Raw genomic sequence first — 16,422 nt, 5'->3', positions numbered from 1 at the left:
TGTATAAAACATAGAGAGAGAAAAGAGAGTTGTACCAGGGAGGAAGATGATGAGTTTGGGGGGCATGAAATATTCAAATGTTGTAGGGTACTAGTAGTAATATCAGTACTGGTCGTACATATTCATCATCTTGAATGCTCTGCCTCTGCCGTACCGTCCCTTTGGCTCTCTCCAGAGCTGGAGAGTGGTGATAGGAGTAGATTAGATTAGCTTAGGTTAGGAGTAGTATGAGGTTTGATTTAGGGGGCTAATAAGATTTATTAGGATCTGTACAAAATCTTTCCAGCTTGTAGACGTGCAGTACTACTAGCTCGAAGCAAATGCCTTTGGGTACATCCGTACATGTCAGGTCAAAGCAAGGGCTTGGGATTTGAATGGTGTTTCTTTATCTTTTGAACGAACGAAATGGTTTGAATGGTTTTGAGGCCCGTCCTTTTGGTCATCATGCTTTGGAAGTTTGTACTTGGTGGATCTTATCCGTATACTTCAACTGATTAGTGGAATGGATCTTTGATCTGATATACTGTATGATCGAGCATTCGAGCCTTGCTTGTTTCAGCTCAGGTTTATAAGTTGCAGCCAATTTTGAATTTTAGAACTTAATTTATGTGCTTTTATCGCAATCGTCACGCAACTTGGGAATAGCTATCATTTGTCGTTAAATTTTCTTCTACAAATTTGATATATGTAAATATAATATAATCAGTGTAATTACATTGCAACTTGCATGTAGCTACAATATAATTTGTATGTATCTTTTTTTTAAAAAAAACCGTGATAACACACTATTTTCATGAAGCGGAGGATCGAGCGTTCAAGCCTTGCTTGTTTCAGCTTAGGTTTATAAGTTGCAGCCAATTTTGAATTTTGGAACTTAATTTACGTGCTTTTGTTGCAATCGTCACGCAACTTGGGAATGGTTATAATTTGTCGTTAAATTTTCTTCTATAAATTTGATATATGTAAATATAATATAATCAGTGTAATTACATTGCAACTTGCATGTAGCTACAATATAATTTGTATGTATCTTTTTTAAAAAAATCCGTGATAACACACTATTTTCATGAAGCGGAGGCCGTGAGACCGAATCTCCTAGCCTGTCTGCATGCTATGATTTTTTTTTCTTCCTAACTTGCATGAATCTTAGGGCCTATTCGTTTCAAATGAATTGCAAAGAAAAAGCATAGGAATAGGAATGGGTTTTAAACTATTATTCGTTTCATATGAATGCACCATAGGAAAACTACAGGAAAGTTTTCCATTCCTCCATTTTTGAAGGAAACATTTTTGAAGGAAAAGCATAGGAAAAAATAATCCACTCCAACCTAATGTTTACATTTCTTTGGTTAGCTTGCTCAACAACATAGGAAAAAAATCCTATGTTTTTCAATCCATAGGTTTGCACATGTATTCCTATAGTATTCCTACATTTTAAAGTAAACCTAACAGTTTAAAATTATGTGAAAATTAAATACAAATTACATTGTAGTTTCATGCAAATTACAATGTAATTACACTACAATTATACTATATGTACATTTGATAAATTTTTAATATATATAGTATAATTACACTACAATTATACTATATGTACATTTAATATATACTATATGTCGACAAATATACAGCACAATCGACTCTAAAAAGAGTGGTAAGGCTTTACGTCCCCATCGTTTGGCGATATATTTACAAACGAAAAATAAATTGTGAATAAAATTTTTATATACGTGTTCTTAGCAATGTAAGCAAAGGCTGAAAAATAAACTTCGATGAAAAGAAAAATCCAAAATCAGCTCTAAATTTAAGGTTGAAAATTTAAATTTTAGCTGATAAGTATAATCATAAGAAAAAAAAAATGAGGCCGATACTTTGTTAGCTAAAATGTGGTTAGGGTTTTGGTTGGGTGGTGGTCTCACCTTTGATAAGCTTAGTAAACAAAATGTGGTAAATCTAGACAATCTTAATACATGAATCATCAGAATTTTATTGACATGACTATAATTGACTGGTGTTTAGGCTTCTCGTTGCACACCGTTTTGATGGTGCAATGATGCATATTAGCCATAATAATTGATAGTATAAGTTTGTGCTTGATACGATGAATCCTAGACGCCGAGTTGGGAATGTAGTACTCGGAAGCACCACTGCCTGAACATATGATACGGAGTACTACGTACTCCCTCTGTTAAAAAAAAAAAAAACTCGGCCTAGAAGGGGATATGACTCCTGCTAGGACAATGAATTTGGACAGGAGAGGTCACATCCCCTCCTAGATTAAGTTCTTTTTTGGGACGGAGGGAGTACCCTGTCTGTCAGAAAAAAAAACGAATCTGGACAGAGTATGTAAGGATGTATCGCATCCTATTACAAGGTTGACTTTTTTCTGGAACGGAAAGAGTATAATTGTAGTGCTTCATTTTAAATGCCCATTTGAATTGCAGGATTGTAAAAAGGGTGGAATAAGAAACACATGATTCTGATGGAAATGTAAGCATCAAACAAAGAGAAATACACGGAGGACCATTTGATTGTACCGCAGAAAAAACATAGAAATCGGATGAAAGAGGTAGACTAACGAAAATTTCCAAGAGGTTGGAGCTCTTGTTAAGTTTCCTCAAAATCTATATACGATGAGGCATTCCATAGGAATTTCAATAGATTTGGAAAACTTCAATTCTTTAAATTAAATTGTCACATAGAAAAAATTCATATAGGATTCTAAATCCTTTGATTAAAGGGGCTATAAAGGTTCAATGCGGCATAAAACTTTATATGATTTTCATGAGCTTGTTTTTTCCACCAAAAATCGAAAATATATCATACATTCTAAAAGAGTTCCCTAGTAGTACTCGTCTCCTACCATACTTCACATGAGCTATAAGCATGGATTAACTTGTACCCATCTTGTTTCAAAATAAATAAAACTAGACTTATTTATCTAGATTTATAGTATCAGTGTTATTTTTATATTAGATTTATTTATTTTTTTTAAAAAATTTCTCTTTACAGTATACATTTGTTTATTTTAAGATAGATTTTTGGGACGCACTCCCTCCATCTAGAAAAAAATTCCAATCCTAGCATCCCAATGTGGAATTGGTGAAGAGTGAGAATGACTAAAATACCCTTAATCACTAGAAAAAAGTAGTAAGAGTAGTAGGTATGTAAAGGGTATTGAAGAGATAAAACTTCTCATTTTACATGCTGAAAGCAGGTAGAATGATAGAAGTTAGTTTTCTGTGGAATAAAATTAAAACTCTAAAAATTTTAAAAAAATTGACGGAGGGAGTAACTCAACGTAGGAGCAAGCAACAAGATCCACTCACTAGTCACCGCTGTCCTAACAGCCCTAGATAAGGATGAGTGCAGTTCATTTCAGGAAGGGGAAAACTCGAGATTGCCCCTGCAAGGGTGGGCTGGGCATGAGGAGGCAGGCAAGGCAACTGAACCAAAGGGAGGGTACAGCTTACAAGTAAAGACAGGCAGCCGGCCAATGTGGGGCAACCCAACCCAGCAACCATATTATTATACTAACAGTAGTATTAGTGAACTATTATTTACTCCTTCTGTTCAATAAAAAATAAATATAATACGAGATGTGATACGGTACTATTAATTTGGACCAGAGATATCTAAATTCATAGTATTAGGATGTATCACGTTTCGAGCTGTATAGATTCGTAGTACTGATGCCGCACTATGTTTTTTATAGGACTGATGGAATAATAATAATTTCTTGTTAGAACCAAGTTAATACTAAGGTGGTGTTTAGATCCAGGGACTTAACTTTAGTTCCTGTCTTTAGACACTAATTTAGAGTATTAAATATAGACTACTTACAAAACTAATTACATAAATAAAAGCTAATTCACGAGACAAATTTTTTAAGCCTAATTAATCTATAATTAGAGAATGTTTACTGTAGCATCACATAGGCTAATCATGGATTAATTAGGCTCATTAGATTCGTTTCGCAAATTAGTCCAAGATTATGGATGGGTTTTATTAATAGTCTACGTTTAATATTTATAATTAATTTTCAAACATCCGATGTGATAGGGACTTAAAAGTTTTAGTCCCATCTACACAGGGCCTAACTTAACATCCATATAGATGTAGGTTTTGCTTGAAGAGATTAAGACTGTGTTTAGATAAGGGGTGTAAAGTTTTTGCGTGTCACATCCGATACACGGACACATATTTGAAGTATTAAACGTAGACTAATAACAAAACAAATTACAGAATCTGCCTGCAAATTGCGAGACGGATTTATTAAGCCTAGTTAATCCGTCATTAGCAAATGTTTACTGTAGCACCACATTGTCAAATCATAGAGCAATTAGGCTTAAAAGATTCATCTCGCAATTTACACGCAATCTGTGTAATTAGTTATTTTTTCGTTTATATTTAATACTCCATACATGTGTCTAAACATTCAATGTGACAGGGTGAAAAATTTTACCAGGAGATCTAAACAAGGCCAAAGATGGTAAGACACAACTTATAATAATAAAAAGAATTGGTCATATCAATTTCTACTCTGTCCTAAAATAACATAACCTAGATGTGTCCAACGATTATGGACATCCTAAATTAAATTATTTTGTAACGGAGTGAGTAACTTCTAGCTTCTATTTTAGTAGTTTACTCCCTCTGTCCCATAATATAAGGGATTTTGGTGGGATTTGACATATCCTAGGACTACGAGCCTGTCCAGATTTGTAGTACTAGAATGTGTCATATCCCGTTAAAATCTCTTATATTATAAGACGTTATATTATAAGAGGGATGGAGTATTTTCTAGGATTATGTAACTACCCGTTTAAAAAATAATTAAAATTATAATATCTAATTAAAAATTTAGAAAGCTAAACAAGACCTAAATAGGTATAGATACTCTAGGAGGAAGAAAGAAGCAGATCCCCCTCTCCTCTCCCTCTCACACTCACACGCTGCAGCAGCAGCAGCAGCAGCAGCTTTCCCACCGACTCCTCCCCCTCCTCCATTAATGGCCGCCACCAAGAACCCTCCAACCCCCACGTGACCTCCTCCTCCCCTCCCCCTCCCCCTCCCCCTCCCGACCTCGCCGCCGGCGACCTCCCTTCTTCTTCCTGCTTGCCTGCTCGCTTGCCTGCCTGGTTCGACCGATGCTGAGCTCGTCGCCCTCGGCGGCGGCGCCGGGGATAGGAGGGTACCAGCCGCAGCGCGGGGCGGCGGTCTTCACGGCGGCGCAGTGGGCGGAGCTGGAGCAGCAGGCGCTCATTTACAAGTACCTCGTCGCCGGTGTCCCCGTCCCGGGCGATCTCCTCCTCCCAATCCGCCCCCACTCCTCCGCCGCCGCCACCTACTCCTTCGCCAACCCCGCCGCCGCGCCCTTCTACCACCACCACCACCACCCCTCTCGTAAGCTCTCTCTCCATCTTTTTTCCACAAATGGTCCATCTCTTGTTTGCTTCATGCTTGGGTATTCAAATCTGAGAAAAATTTATATATGTGTGCGCGTGTGCTTTCTTGGGACTTTTTCTTTTTTTTTTGTTTCTTCTTTCAGGACAGGATCTCTTTGCTGCCCTGCTCATTGGGATTGATTTGCTATTGCTCTCACGATTTATTGATAGATGAACGTACACGGATCTTTGCTTATAGTATGTCCGTTTAAGCTGTTCGATTGATTCTTTGCTCACTCTTATATCCTAAGCAAATTAAGCATATAGTAGTTATTACCATTACCAACTTTGCATTGGGTTGATGAAATGTTGAAGTGGTGCATTTTGATCTAGTTTTAATATGAACAATGATGAATGCTGATATGGATTCAATGTGCCTGTGCTCATGTCACTGCAGTGAGCTATTATGCCTACTATGGCAAGAAGCTTGACCCTGAGCCGTGGCGTTGCCGCCGCACCGACGGCAAGAAGTGGCGGTGCTCCAAGGAGGCGCACCCCGACTCCAAGTACTGCGAGCGCCACATGCACCGTGGCCGCAACCGTTCAAGAAAGCCTGTGGAATCCAAGACCGCTGCCCCTGCGCCCCAGTCGCAGCCCCAGCTGTCCAATGTCACGACCGCGACTCACGACACCGATGCGCCTCTCCCGTCACTCACTGTGGGTGCTAAAACCCACGGTCTGTCCCTTGGTGGTGCTGGCTCGTCGCAGTTCCATGTCGACGCACCATCGTACGGCAGCAAGTATCCCCTCTAATCTCATTGACTCTGTGTTGAATGCTTATTTGAATTAAGCTTGCCTAGATTGATTGCATATTATGCTGGAATAGAGCTGATCTGGTAGCTTTCTTAAAAGGGTTGAGACACTCAAAATAGTATTTGAGCTCTAATGTTGTTGATGCTTATTGCTCAAGTAGTGAACCTACCCTCATTCCAGTAATTATAAGTGTGTGAGGCTGCCTAAGAATTTGTCGATCAGAGCTTATTCAATGAGTTAGTCAGATGAGTGATACTGCCAATTTACATGTGACCATAACCCCAACTAAAAATTTTGTACCTGGATTATGTTAGTTAAATCTGTGTATTGCATTCCATCCATCCTTGATGCTACAAACCTCTGTGGGCACAATGTCATAAGCATATGTCTGTTGCTTGTGCCTTTAGCCCTATTATACTGTTGCTTTTTGCAGTAATATTGTACGCTTTTCCAGATCACCTAAGCCCTAGCTGATTTTGACCTTTATTGCCCTAACTCCTGATTATGTTTTGAGAAATAGTGTTAACAGTTGTCATGTTCTGGGGTGTTTTTGGTCCATGCCCTCTAAAATCTTGGTACCGTCTTTTTTATGCTGGAAAATTTTGCTTGTGTCATCTTTTTTGTGTGCCATACCTTAGTTTAGTATTTCCTCCTCTGCTAGCAATCACAAAATAAAAATATTGTACCTTCGACACCATCCTTATGCTTGTGCTGCATGCATGGCATATGTTCTAGTTTCGTGTCATTTTGCATTTGCATCTTGCTAGATGACTGACAAAGCTTATTTTGCTCCTTCGACTATTTTTCGTTCTTTTTCCTTTTTTAACTATAGTAGGTTGTCTTATTATCGTTTTGGTAGCATTTTTCCTATGCAGCTGCTTTTATGTCCTCCCCTTGAGTTGTAGAAATCCCTTAGCTACTGTGAACCTGTAATCATCCCATTATATTCCATTTGATGCTGCGCAAATCTACATGTACTGTGTCTGAGTCTGGTGTCTGGTCCTAATTTTCATGTATCAATGGCTATGCAGGTACTCTCTTGGAGCTAAAGCTGATGTGGGTGAACTGAGCTTCTTCTCAGGAGCATCAGGAAACACCAGGGGCTTCACCATTGATTCTCCAACAGATAGCTCATGGCATTCACTGCCTTCCAGTGTACCCCCATACCCGATGTCAAAGCCAAGGGACTCTGGCCTCCTACCAGGTGCCTACTCCTACTCCCACCTTGAACCTTCACAGGAACTTGGCCAGGTCACCATCGCCTCGCTGTCCCAAGAGCAGGAGCGCCGCTCTTTTGGTGGTGGAGCGGGGGGGATGCTAGGAAATGTGAAGCACGAGAACCAGCCGCTGAGGCCTTTCTTCGATGAGTGGCCTGGGAGGCGAGACTCGTGGTCGGAGATGGATGAGGAGAGGTCCAACCAGACCTCCTTCTCGACAACCCAGCTCTCGATCTCCATCCCGATGCCCAGATGTGGGTCCCCTATCGGTCCGCGTCTACCTTGAGCATCCCTTCACCAACATTTCTCTCACACAATTCATTCCATTTTCTTTGATGATGCAGGTGATTGAGAACTTTGCTGCTTGTGGCAGCGGGGTGGACCTCTACCCCGCATTTTACCGCTGCTAGTGAGTTGGATCAGTGATTGCGCCTCCCCTGGTTCTTTGTTCAATTGTATCGTGCTATGAACTAGTTAAGAGAACCCTACTTTTTTTTTCTAGTAGAAGAGACAGAAAACTCTTATCCATCATCATGTTTTAAGATTCCACGATGTTTTGTACCTGCAACCCACGACCTGCCGGCTGCTGGAAGTTACTGGCTGTCTGTAATGTTTGTAGTAGATGATCTATGATGTATCATGTATCTATCTACTTGTTCCGAATTGCGGAAACCAAAGCCGATAATCTGGCATGTGCCAACGTCCTCCTTAAAGCTCTTGTGCTATGTATTTTGCTTTTGGTGGGAAAAAAGAAGAAAAGAAGGTTCCATTTTTCTTAATAATTCAAGTTTGTAGAATCAAAACCAGGCGTGACGTTGTGGTATTCGTTATTCCTTTTGCTTTGAAAAGAAGACGATGAAAGAAAGATATGTGCACGTGAACTCCAAAAGGAGAATGCCGCTCAGATGTTAACTGCAGCCTTTTGAGCCGATATCTGGGAGGGATGATGCGGCAACTGCAATGCAAATGCAAATGCCAAAAGGATACAAGAAGGTAAGGGAAAACGAGAGAGAAAAAAAAGAAAAAGATAGCTGAGCCTTTGGCAGGAGGGAGCACGGCCTGAACCTGATGAACGTGAGGTCTCCGTCTCCATCTCCTTTGGCAGGCAGACGCAGGGATGGATGGGGATGTCGTTTCAGTACAGAAAAAGCCTCAGTGCACAAACACTCCGGCGCGGTCAAACATGGAAATGAACACATGTATACATATACTGTTATTGCTACTGTACATGAATACTTGACTGGATGGTACATGATGCCCAGAGAGAGCACTGAACCACAACATGCCCAGAGAGAGGCTCTGCGCAAACTGCAAAGCAGCAGCAGCACTACGCTTTGGTACTCGCAAAAAATATCATCGTCACTCACGACAGACATGTTCACAGCTCTCCACAACATTTTATAGCAACAGCAACAGCACATTTTATAAGATACAGTAATAATAGCAATAGTATATATTTATTATTATTATTTGATTGCTGCAGACGCGCTGGTCATGCACTCATGCATGCCTGCATGGTGCATAAACAACTGGACAAGCATAGCCGCACCACGTAGTGGTAATAGTCCTATAACAATATTTGACATAGTAGTAGTAGTACTGTAGTAGCTGCGATGTCACAGGCAGGGGCCAGCCAACGCAGAGCAGAAACGACTCAACAAGCGTCACGTCACTAGGGAGCAAATAACACACAGTTCCGACTCGAAACACAAGGTTTCCATGCAGACGCGCCCGGCCATGCTTGCATGCCCCCGAGGATCAGCTGCATCCTCGAGGTGCTGTCATGGATGGATGCCAATGCAAGGCAAGATAGGAGTACCAGCAGGCTGGCACATCTCCATTTTTATTGGGGTATGAGATTCACAACCAATACGACACTACTAGGAAACAGCACTAAAAACTCTTCGAGGGAGATCGGCTCTGTTGGCTTCTTATTTTTCAGGATAGTAGGAGGATTGGTGAAAGGGTAGCAAAGAGGAGTGTGGCGGCAGCTTCCGTTTCATCGTAGTCTTCAGCTAACGAGCTTCCTGGGAAGGAAAGCCCTGTCGCCTGGCATCTCGTATGGGCGCCGGAAGGGGTCGGCCGGGGCGTGCCATGTCCTGGTTCCCACAGGAGGCAAAGGCCGCTTCATGGTATTCCCATGGGTTCTTGCCTTCATATCCACAAACTTGTCCGAAGCCAAGCTTGGCACCCTGTTGGAGCCCACTGTCAGCTGAGACAGCTTCTCCGCAATGTCAGGCGCACGAGGGCCCTGGTCTTTAGTGAAGTAATTTCCTACATAAGGGATGCGAGAAGTGAAGTTAAATAGATGCATGCATGATATCAACAAAAATAAAGAGACAAAAATCATTTCAACTATAGGCCCTGTTTAGTTCCCCCACAAAAATTTTACACCATGTCACATCGAACGTTTGAACACCTGCATGAAGTATTAAATATAGGCTAAAAAATAACTAATTACACAGATTGCGACTAATTTGCGAGACGAATCTTTTGAGCCTAATTGCTCCATGATTTGACAATGTAGTGCTACAGTAAACATCTGCTAATGACGGACTAATTAGTTTTTTTATTAGTGCCCGAACACCCCATGCGACACCCTATATAATACTTGATGTGACACACCAAAATTTTACACCCCTAGATCTAAACACCCCCATAGTTTGTTTAAAACAACACTCACCATTGCTCCTTACTGCTGCTGCTGCTGGTGGTGGTCTGGACCAAGGCTGATTCATTGCCTCTGCCTTTGTCAGTTTATGGTTACCCTCTGGAGCCTGACAAGAATTCATATTCACCTGGTGATCCAACTCCAGCTTCCTTTGCACACCAGCTACAAGGAGGTAATTATAGTTTGTTATAATTCCAAGTGCAACAGCCACAAATCCTCCCCTATGAAATGAGCATGACAAACCATCTTAAATGGGTATACCTGCTCTTGCCGGGGTGTTAGCGCTCAAGTATGAGTAATTAACGGCTGGTCTCCCATTAGATAAGGGCCCCACGGAATATCTCCTAGCATTCTTCTGATCCACAGCTCCTTTAGCCCCAACTGTAGATCAATTATTCAAATTGCTTCAATAACAATGTTCTAATAATGAAAAAAATGAGTTTCTACATCGCCAGGATAATGACAAACCTGATGGTGGTGTTGCTGCATATCCGTTTGTTGATCTGAATCGAAGTGAAGGGGGGATGTAGAAGCATGGCTGTAAAAAAAAACAATTATGATATTTCAAAATAACAAATATACAACTACCGCAAACTCATAAATAAGTTCATCATGTACTATGGAAAGTAATAACCAGAAAAATAACCTGAAAGAAGGGATGCTGCAAAACCTCCACCGCTGTTGGCCTTCTTTGTGGGTCCCATGAGCAGAGCCACTGTTGCAGATAGTAACTTGTAATTTACAATTAATTTCGGGCAAGGTCATCTTTACGCACCAAAGGAAATACTGGAGCCATTAATTGTTTACCGAAATAAGGCTGATCGCATCTTCACTTGCTGAGGGAACCACTTCCGAAAGATGTATGCTTCCAGACTGCAAGAATTTGGTGTAGCAGTTAAGCACCAATCACTCTTGTGCCATACTCTGGAGTAAAAATAATGTCACCAAAAGATTCTACCTGGGGAAACTGAAAACGAATAGATGCCGCAAGCTGCAGTCCTTCAGCCCAGGTACGCTGATTCGGAGTACCAAGAATGCTACAGATTTTGTAAATCTCGTCTGCTTCACTGATGGACAGAAAATGAGAGGAGTTATAAATGCCGTTTCTCCAAGGGAAGGCTATGGAAACACATAGTGCCATGCCACAGCAGTCATAAGATTTCGCATTACACATAGTTACTAGAGTAGATGTAATGTGTCAATGGTGATTATTTCATCTATAACAGTAAGCTTAATATTAGCCCTCAAGTCATAATTAAGATTGAACTTTGAGGTTCGAACTATTTCGCACATTTAAACCAAAGAAACAAGATAACTGGATGTGATTAAGAAAATACTGTGCATACTTTGAACCAGGGAAAAGAGGTCGCAGTGAAAAAAGCTCCGCGATGATGGCACCCATCGCCCACATATCTGGAACGGGGGGATAAGCAAATAAACATATTGTAATTGAGAGCAAATAGTTATCTCATAAAGGCACAAATATTCTTCACTCACCAACTGCTGAGTTGTAAACAGAAGCTTGGAGCAGAACTTCAGGGGCACGGTACCTATGTTGATAGTGAACAAGTGGATATTTAATACTCCTATCTAAATTCTGTTGTTGTGTATATAGTTTAACAAGTATAAGAATTGCATGGCGCACCAGCGAGTTGACACATATTCTGTGTATGGTGGTTCAGAAGAAATCTCACGAGCAAGTCCAAAATCTGCTATCTTGATGAGCTCCTTTGTAACTAGCAAATTTTCTGAAATATCATAAAGTTACAGGACCAATAAGATAGTTGGTAAATTCTAACAACAATAATCATGGTCAATCCCAACTGAACATATTGCAGATAAGTTAGCAAAGGTTGATGCCACATTGCTTCTTCTAGCTCTTTTGCTCCTCTGGACAGGTAACTTAAGTACTCTACTAGTAATTATTTAGGGCAACAACTTTATGTTTGCATTTTTCTAGGTCTCTGCTTCAAATGCTTGCTTAACAAATGCATATATCACACTGCATAAAGGGGGCACAAGAACTGAAATATAAGACAGCTTCAAGCATCATAGATGCAAAATTGATTGATGAAACAGATCAGCATCAATGCAAAATTGCTTGTTGAAACACATATCAAACAAGAAGCATCATCAATGCAGAATTGGTTGTTGCAACAAATCAAAACGTTTCAGGCAGTGTCAACAGCTAAATGCATTGTTCCCCATCTATACAGCACTAATTAAATAGACATGTTTTGATGTCATTATCACTTAATGCCGCATTGCACAACAGAACATCATAAACAACTCCCAGTCTCAAGCATTAGAAAGCATGCCAGGTTTAAAAATAACAGCCCACCAGCCATACCAGGCTTAAGGTCGCGGTGAAAATATCCACGCTGATGCATGTGACTCAAAGCTTGAAATATCTGAAAACACCAATTTCGGACTTCAGTCTCTGAAAAGGGCTTCCCCCTGCTCTTCATCAGCTGGTAGAGATTGCATTCCTAAAATCACCACGTAAACAGAAAAAACTTCAATCACTTCAGAGGTCACAAATGCCAAATCAAAAGCGTCTAATTAAGAAATACAAACCATGTATTCAAAAACAAAGAATAACATATCATTCTCCCTTATGACTTCCTTGAGTTTCACAATGTTCGGATGGTTCATCCTTCGCAAAGACTGGGATGCGCACACAAAAAAAAAATATATTAATGAAGTATAATAGATATCATGATCAAACTTGATTACATGTTGCATAATAAAGCACCTTCACTTCACGGAGATTGATGCACTCCTCCCATGAATAATATTTTTTCTTCATTTTCTTGATTGCAACCTGTCAAGGCCAGATATGTTAATAATATGTCAAAAAATTATGCCATTGATAAGGCAGATCAAGTCACTGTCACTTCTTTTCATAAGATAGATCATGACGGTAAGAGTTAGCTCCAGTTTAATTCAGATTTAATTACTACTAGGTACAATATAAAGTAATCACCTAGCATACTAAACTCCAGTGTACCAATAAACAAGCAGCCAAACTGCTTAGCTACTGAAAAAAATAATAAGTCATAACATAAACAAAATTACAAATATTGGGGCAAGTAGAGTGGCATACCACTTCACCACTCTCTTTGTTGATCGCGCGCCAAACACTCCCAAATGTTCCGTCACCAACTTCCTTAATAATCTTATACCTGAAGCATGATGCAGGAAAGAAGTTAGCACTCAGCAGGTACAAGCTCTTGAACATCTGAGAGAGCCCTTACACACACATACACACACACACAACATCTGAGAGAGAAGGGGTGTTATTTACCTCTCCATTTTTACTAGCTGGAGAGTAAAGCTGGTCTTATTCTAGAAGAGCCCTGTTGTGAACAAGACTCATATGTGTATTGCTGAAATGCCTTTGAAGGGTAGATCAGCAAAGCCACTCAACGCTTCTGGAAAAACTCTATAAGCAATACCCATACTCTGACAAAAAAACTTGAACACCTTCACTCTGAAAGAGCAACAAATAGATCAGAAGATTTGGAAGAAATAAAAAATACAAATAGGCTGAGTAACATAATAATTACATGTAACCGAATCATGAACAATGCATGTCATGTAGAAATTTCAAGCATACCGGTTTGTTACGCCATCAAACACAAAGCCTGACAAAGAACTGCGTAGTATGCACCAAATCTTGGGATGATCAAACAAAAAGCAAGCAGTGTAGGGGAGAAGAGAGCAAACGGAAGTAAAGAAAACCAGAACCTGCTGAGAGCAAGAAATTCATGAGAACAGGAACACATGCCATTTAAATATCAGGCAATTAGCTTCTCAAATAAAAGCATACCTAGAGATTAAGCCTGACAATGAAGATCTAATGTCAGATCCGATTGTCCAAAGAAGTTCCGATGGTAACTTTTGCTGGCTGATCAGTGCCACAACAAAAACTACCGGAAGGATGCAAGAGGATGAGATGCACCATGCTCGAAGAAATGTGCTACAGCTGCACTGTAATCAATAGTCGACTCTAATGTGCAATAGCATGGGACCAGGCAAGACGGCTGCTGAATGAGGTGTGATCTTCAGGTGCAGTTGACAAAAGAGATAACGAGGAAGTCTCCGTAAAGAGAAAACCTCCAGCCAAGAACTTCCTCGAGCAGCGAAATGTGCAATACAGAGGAACTTGTGGTGTAGAGGGTGTACTCCATATCCTTAATGAGAATGCTAGAGCCCTGGCAGTGCACGGTGTTGGAACCTGCAAAGGCATGCAAAATGAATATAAATAAGCAGCAAAGCAATGGTTGAAAACATGTGTCAGTGAAGTAACAGGGAAAAACATAGTCAAAGTGAGAAGAGGGCATTTATCGATTCATGCTACCAAGGAGCACCAAAGCACCCATGAAATTAGACGTCACATGCATGTGCCAATTCATGTTACCTACAAGCATCAAAGCACAGAGCACCCGAGATGCACTAATTTACTTTCGTCCCAGAAACACTATGAGATTTGAGTCTATGGATGCATGTGCCGTGAAACAACGTTACCAAAATTAACATAGGACCTCAACAGTGATAAATTGATACTACACCATATCTATTGATTGCAACGAATTGATTGAATTCTCGCTTCCTGCACAATTAAGACAGTGATCTTGCTACAGCATACATATTACTGGTACCAACATGATGCCAAGTGATGAGACTAGACATGAAAAAAGTATTGAGAACTAGAGTAAGTTTATAATCAGTTGCCAGTAAATTAAACATCAGACGCATAACATGTGCAACCTAGCATAAATCGGCATGATGGATGCTCAGGAACTGCGATTCATGAATAGACGTGAGGAATATCCGTGACTGATGAACCCTAGCTCACACACATCGGAACCAACAACTCCTCCACCAAATCCCGTAGAAATCATGATGCGCCAATCCCCCAAATCAACCCTGCTAAACTCCCTCGAAATTCGAACCAAAACAATTCATCCACCCCCAACAAACCCCCGCACCGATCCGAAATTCCGAATCAATCACCCGATCCCCACCCCCACCCCCACCTCCCCCGGCGCCCGCAGCAACCACCGCGCGATCCCCAAATCAAACTCATCAGACACCCCAACCATGGCACAGCCAAGCCACGCGTCGATTCGATTCGATTCACCACCACCAAATCAGCCCAAAATTGAATCGGAAAGTGGGACGACGAGCGAGCGAGCGAGCGAGACAGACCTGGGTGCCTCTCGGCATAACCGTGCGCCACCGCCGCCGCCGAGGGATCCAGGGGACGCCGCCGCCGCCGCCTCCAGCGCTGAAGAGGGGGGAGGGGGAGGGGGGGAAGGGTGGGGATCGGATGGCTTCGTCTCGTCTCCTCTCGCGTCGGGGATTTTTTTTTCTTCCTCTCGCCTTCCTGTCCTCTCCTCTCATTTATCTCTCAGTCGTCCAATGTGGCGGGGCCTTTTTGCGATACGGTCCCTGTACTACTCGGTTATACCTAGTCCAACCTTGCCGCGTTTTCTTTGTTCTTTACTCGGAGTAGTTTTTTTATTTTATTTTATTTATTTTTTTTGGAATCGCCTTGCGGTTGCCGCGGTTTCAGACATGCCGCTTTATTTGACGTGTCTCCCTGTTTTGAGTGTGCAGAGAAATTAATTGCAAAAATAGTGTTTTTTGACTTGCGTTTTATGTGTTTCTTTAAGCATCAGATAGATCGACTTTGTTCTAGTTCATTGATTTTAGTTAAGTCATCTTATTAGTGTTTTTTTTTCTGGTTAAGATGTTAAGGTGGTTGTTCAGCTCACTTAGCATGTGTTCTTTTGTTGCATATGATTAATTAACTATTAGCTATAAAAACTTGAATTGATTAACATAATTTTTATAGCAACTTTTCTATATAATTTTTTAAAACATGCCGTGTAGCAATTTAAAAAGCATGCATACAACGAATAATGGAGCAGTAAATGAGAACCATGAGTAGTAGTAGGTCTGAGCAGACCCTTAGTAAGGTGGTGTTTGGATCCAGGGACTTAACTTTAGTCCCTATATTTAGACATTAATTTAGAGTATTAAATATAGACTACTTACAAAACTAATTATATAAATGAAAGCTAATTCGCAAGACAAATTTTTTAAGCCTAATTAATCCATAATTAGAGAATGTTTACTGTAGCATCACATAGGTTAATCATGGATTAATTAGGCTCAATAGATTTGTTTCGCAAATTAGTCCAAGATTATGAATGGGTTTTATTAATAGTCTACGTTTAATATTTATAATTAGTGTCCAAACATCCGATGTGATAGGGACTTAAAAGTTTTAGTCCCATCTAAATAGGGTCTTACTTTCTTTGTG

General features: G+C 40.6%; 2 protein-coding genes across 9 annotated transcripts; one reads left to right on the top strand and one right to left on the bottom strand.

The window, feature by feature from the left end:
• The first annotated feature begins 4,924 nt into the window (after positions 1-4,924).
• On the top strand, positions 4,925-8,194 carry LOC4339928 (growth-regulating factor 5-like). 7 transcript variants are annotated; one of them, XR_001546468.3, is made up of 5 exons: positions 4,969-5,406; positions 5,845-6,187; positions 7,232-7,404; positions 7,482-7,671; positions 7,762-8,130. XR_001546468.3 is itself a non-coding variant. In NM_001421007.1 (4 exons), exons 1-4 carry the CDS (start codon positions 5,151-5,153, stop codon positions 7,767-7,769), a joined length of 1,047 nt encoding a protein of 348 aa, NP_001407936.1. In that variant the 5' UTR covers positions 4,925-5,150; the 3' UTR covers positions 7,770-8,194. The 7 variants fall into 7 exon arrangements, 5 of the variants coding, with proteins under 5 accessions (NP_001407936.1, NP_001407937.1, XP_015641602.1 ...); XR_001546469.3 differs by having other exon boundaries at positions 7,482-7,686; NM_001421007.1 differs by having other exon boundaries at positions 4,925-5,406; positions 7,232-7,671; positions 7,762-8,194.
• Positions 8,195-8,855: 661 nt separating this feature from the next.
• LOC4339927 (cyclin-dependent kinase F-4-like) lies at positions 8,856-14,328 on the bottom strand. 2 transcript variants are annotated; one of them, XM_026026054.2, is made up of 17 exons: positions 13,921-14,328; positions 13,708-13,841; positions 13,396-13,581; positions 13,195-13,273; positions 12,844-12,912; positions 12,666-12,755; positions 12,439-12,577; positions 11,734-11,836; positions 11,586-11,638; positions 11,435-11,501; positions 11,047-11,155; positions 10,896-10,961; positions 10,735-10,803; positions 10,557-10,626; positions 10,350-10,469; positions 10,101-10,250; positions 8,856-9,691 (listed from the first exon to the last, which is right to left on the bottom strand). In XM_026026054.2, exons 3-17 carry the CDS (start codon positions 13,401-13,403, stop codon positions 9,429-9,431), a joined length of 1,455 nt encoding a protein of 484 aa, XP_025881839.1. In that variant the 5' UTR covers positions 13,404-13,581; positions 13,708-13,841; positions 13,921-14,328; the 3' UTR covers positions 8,856-9,428. The 2 variants fall into 2 exon arrangements, with proteins under 2 accessions (XP_025881839.1, XP_015643536.1); XM_015788050.3 differs by having other exon boundaries at positions 13,708-13,838.
• Between the last annotated feature and the right edge of the window lie 2,094 nt (positions 14,329-16,422).

Source organism: Oryza sativa, chromosome 6 (assembly GCF_034140825.1).
Source record: "Oryza sativa Japonica Group chromosome 6, ASM3414082v1".
In the NCBI taxonomy this organism is placed as follows: Eukaryota; Viridiplantae; Streptophyta; class Magnoliopsida; order Poales; family Poaceae; genus Oryza; species Oryza sativa.
Note: the sequence above shows the minus strand (reverse complement) of the source record. Positions and strands in the feature narration are given on the sequence as shown.

What these genes read in the sequence shown, in the direction of transcription:
- LOC4339928 (XM_015786116.3), top strand. Translation starts at nt 5,151, where the DNA reads ATGCTGAGCTCGTCGCCCTCGGCGGCGGCGCCGGGGATAGGAGGGTAC. An exon ending in CCACCACCACCACCCCTCTC is followed by an intron (nt 5,407 to 5,844) that starts GTAAGCTCTCTC and finishes ATGTCACTGCAG; the next exon opens with TGAGCTATTATGCCTACTAT. An exon ending in GCACCATCGTACGGCAGCAA is followed by an intron (nt 6,188 to 7,231) that starts GTATCCCCTCTA and finishes ATGGCTATGCAG; the next exon opens with GTACTCTCTTGGAGCTAAAG.
- LOC4339927 (XM_026026054.2), bottom strand. An exon ending in ATGCGATCAGCCTTATTTCG is followed by an intron (nt 10,804 to 10,895) that starts GTAAACAATTAA and finishes TATCTGCAACAG; the next exon opens with TGGCTCTGCTCATGGGACCC. An exon ending in AGCAGCAGTAAGGAGCAATG is followed by an intron (nt 9,692 to 10,100) that starts GTGAGTGTTGTT and finishes TCCCTTATGTAG; the next exon opens with GAAATTACTTCACTAAAGAC.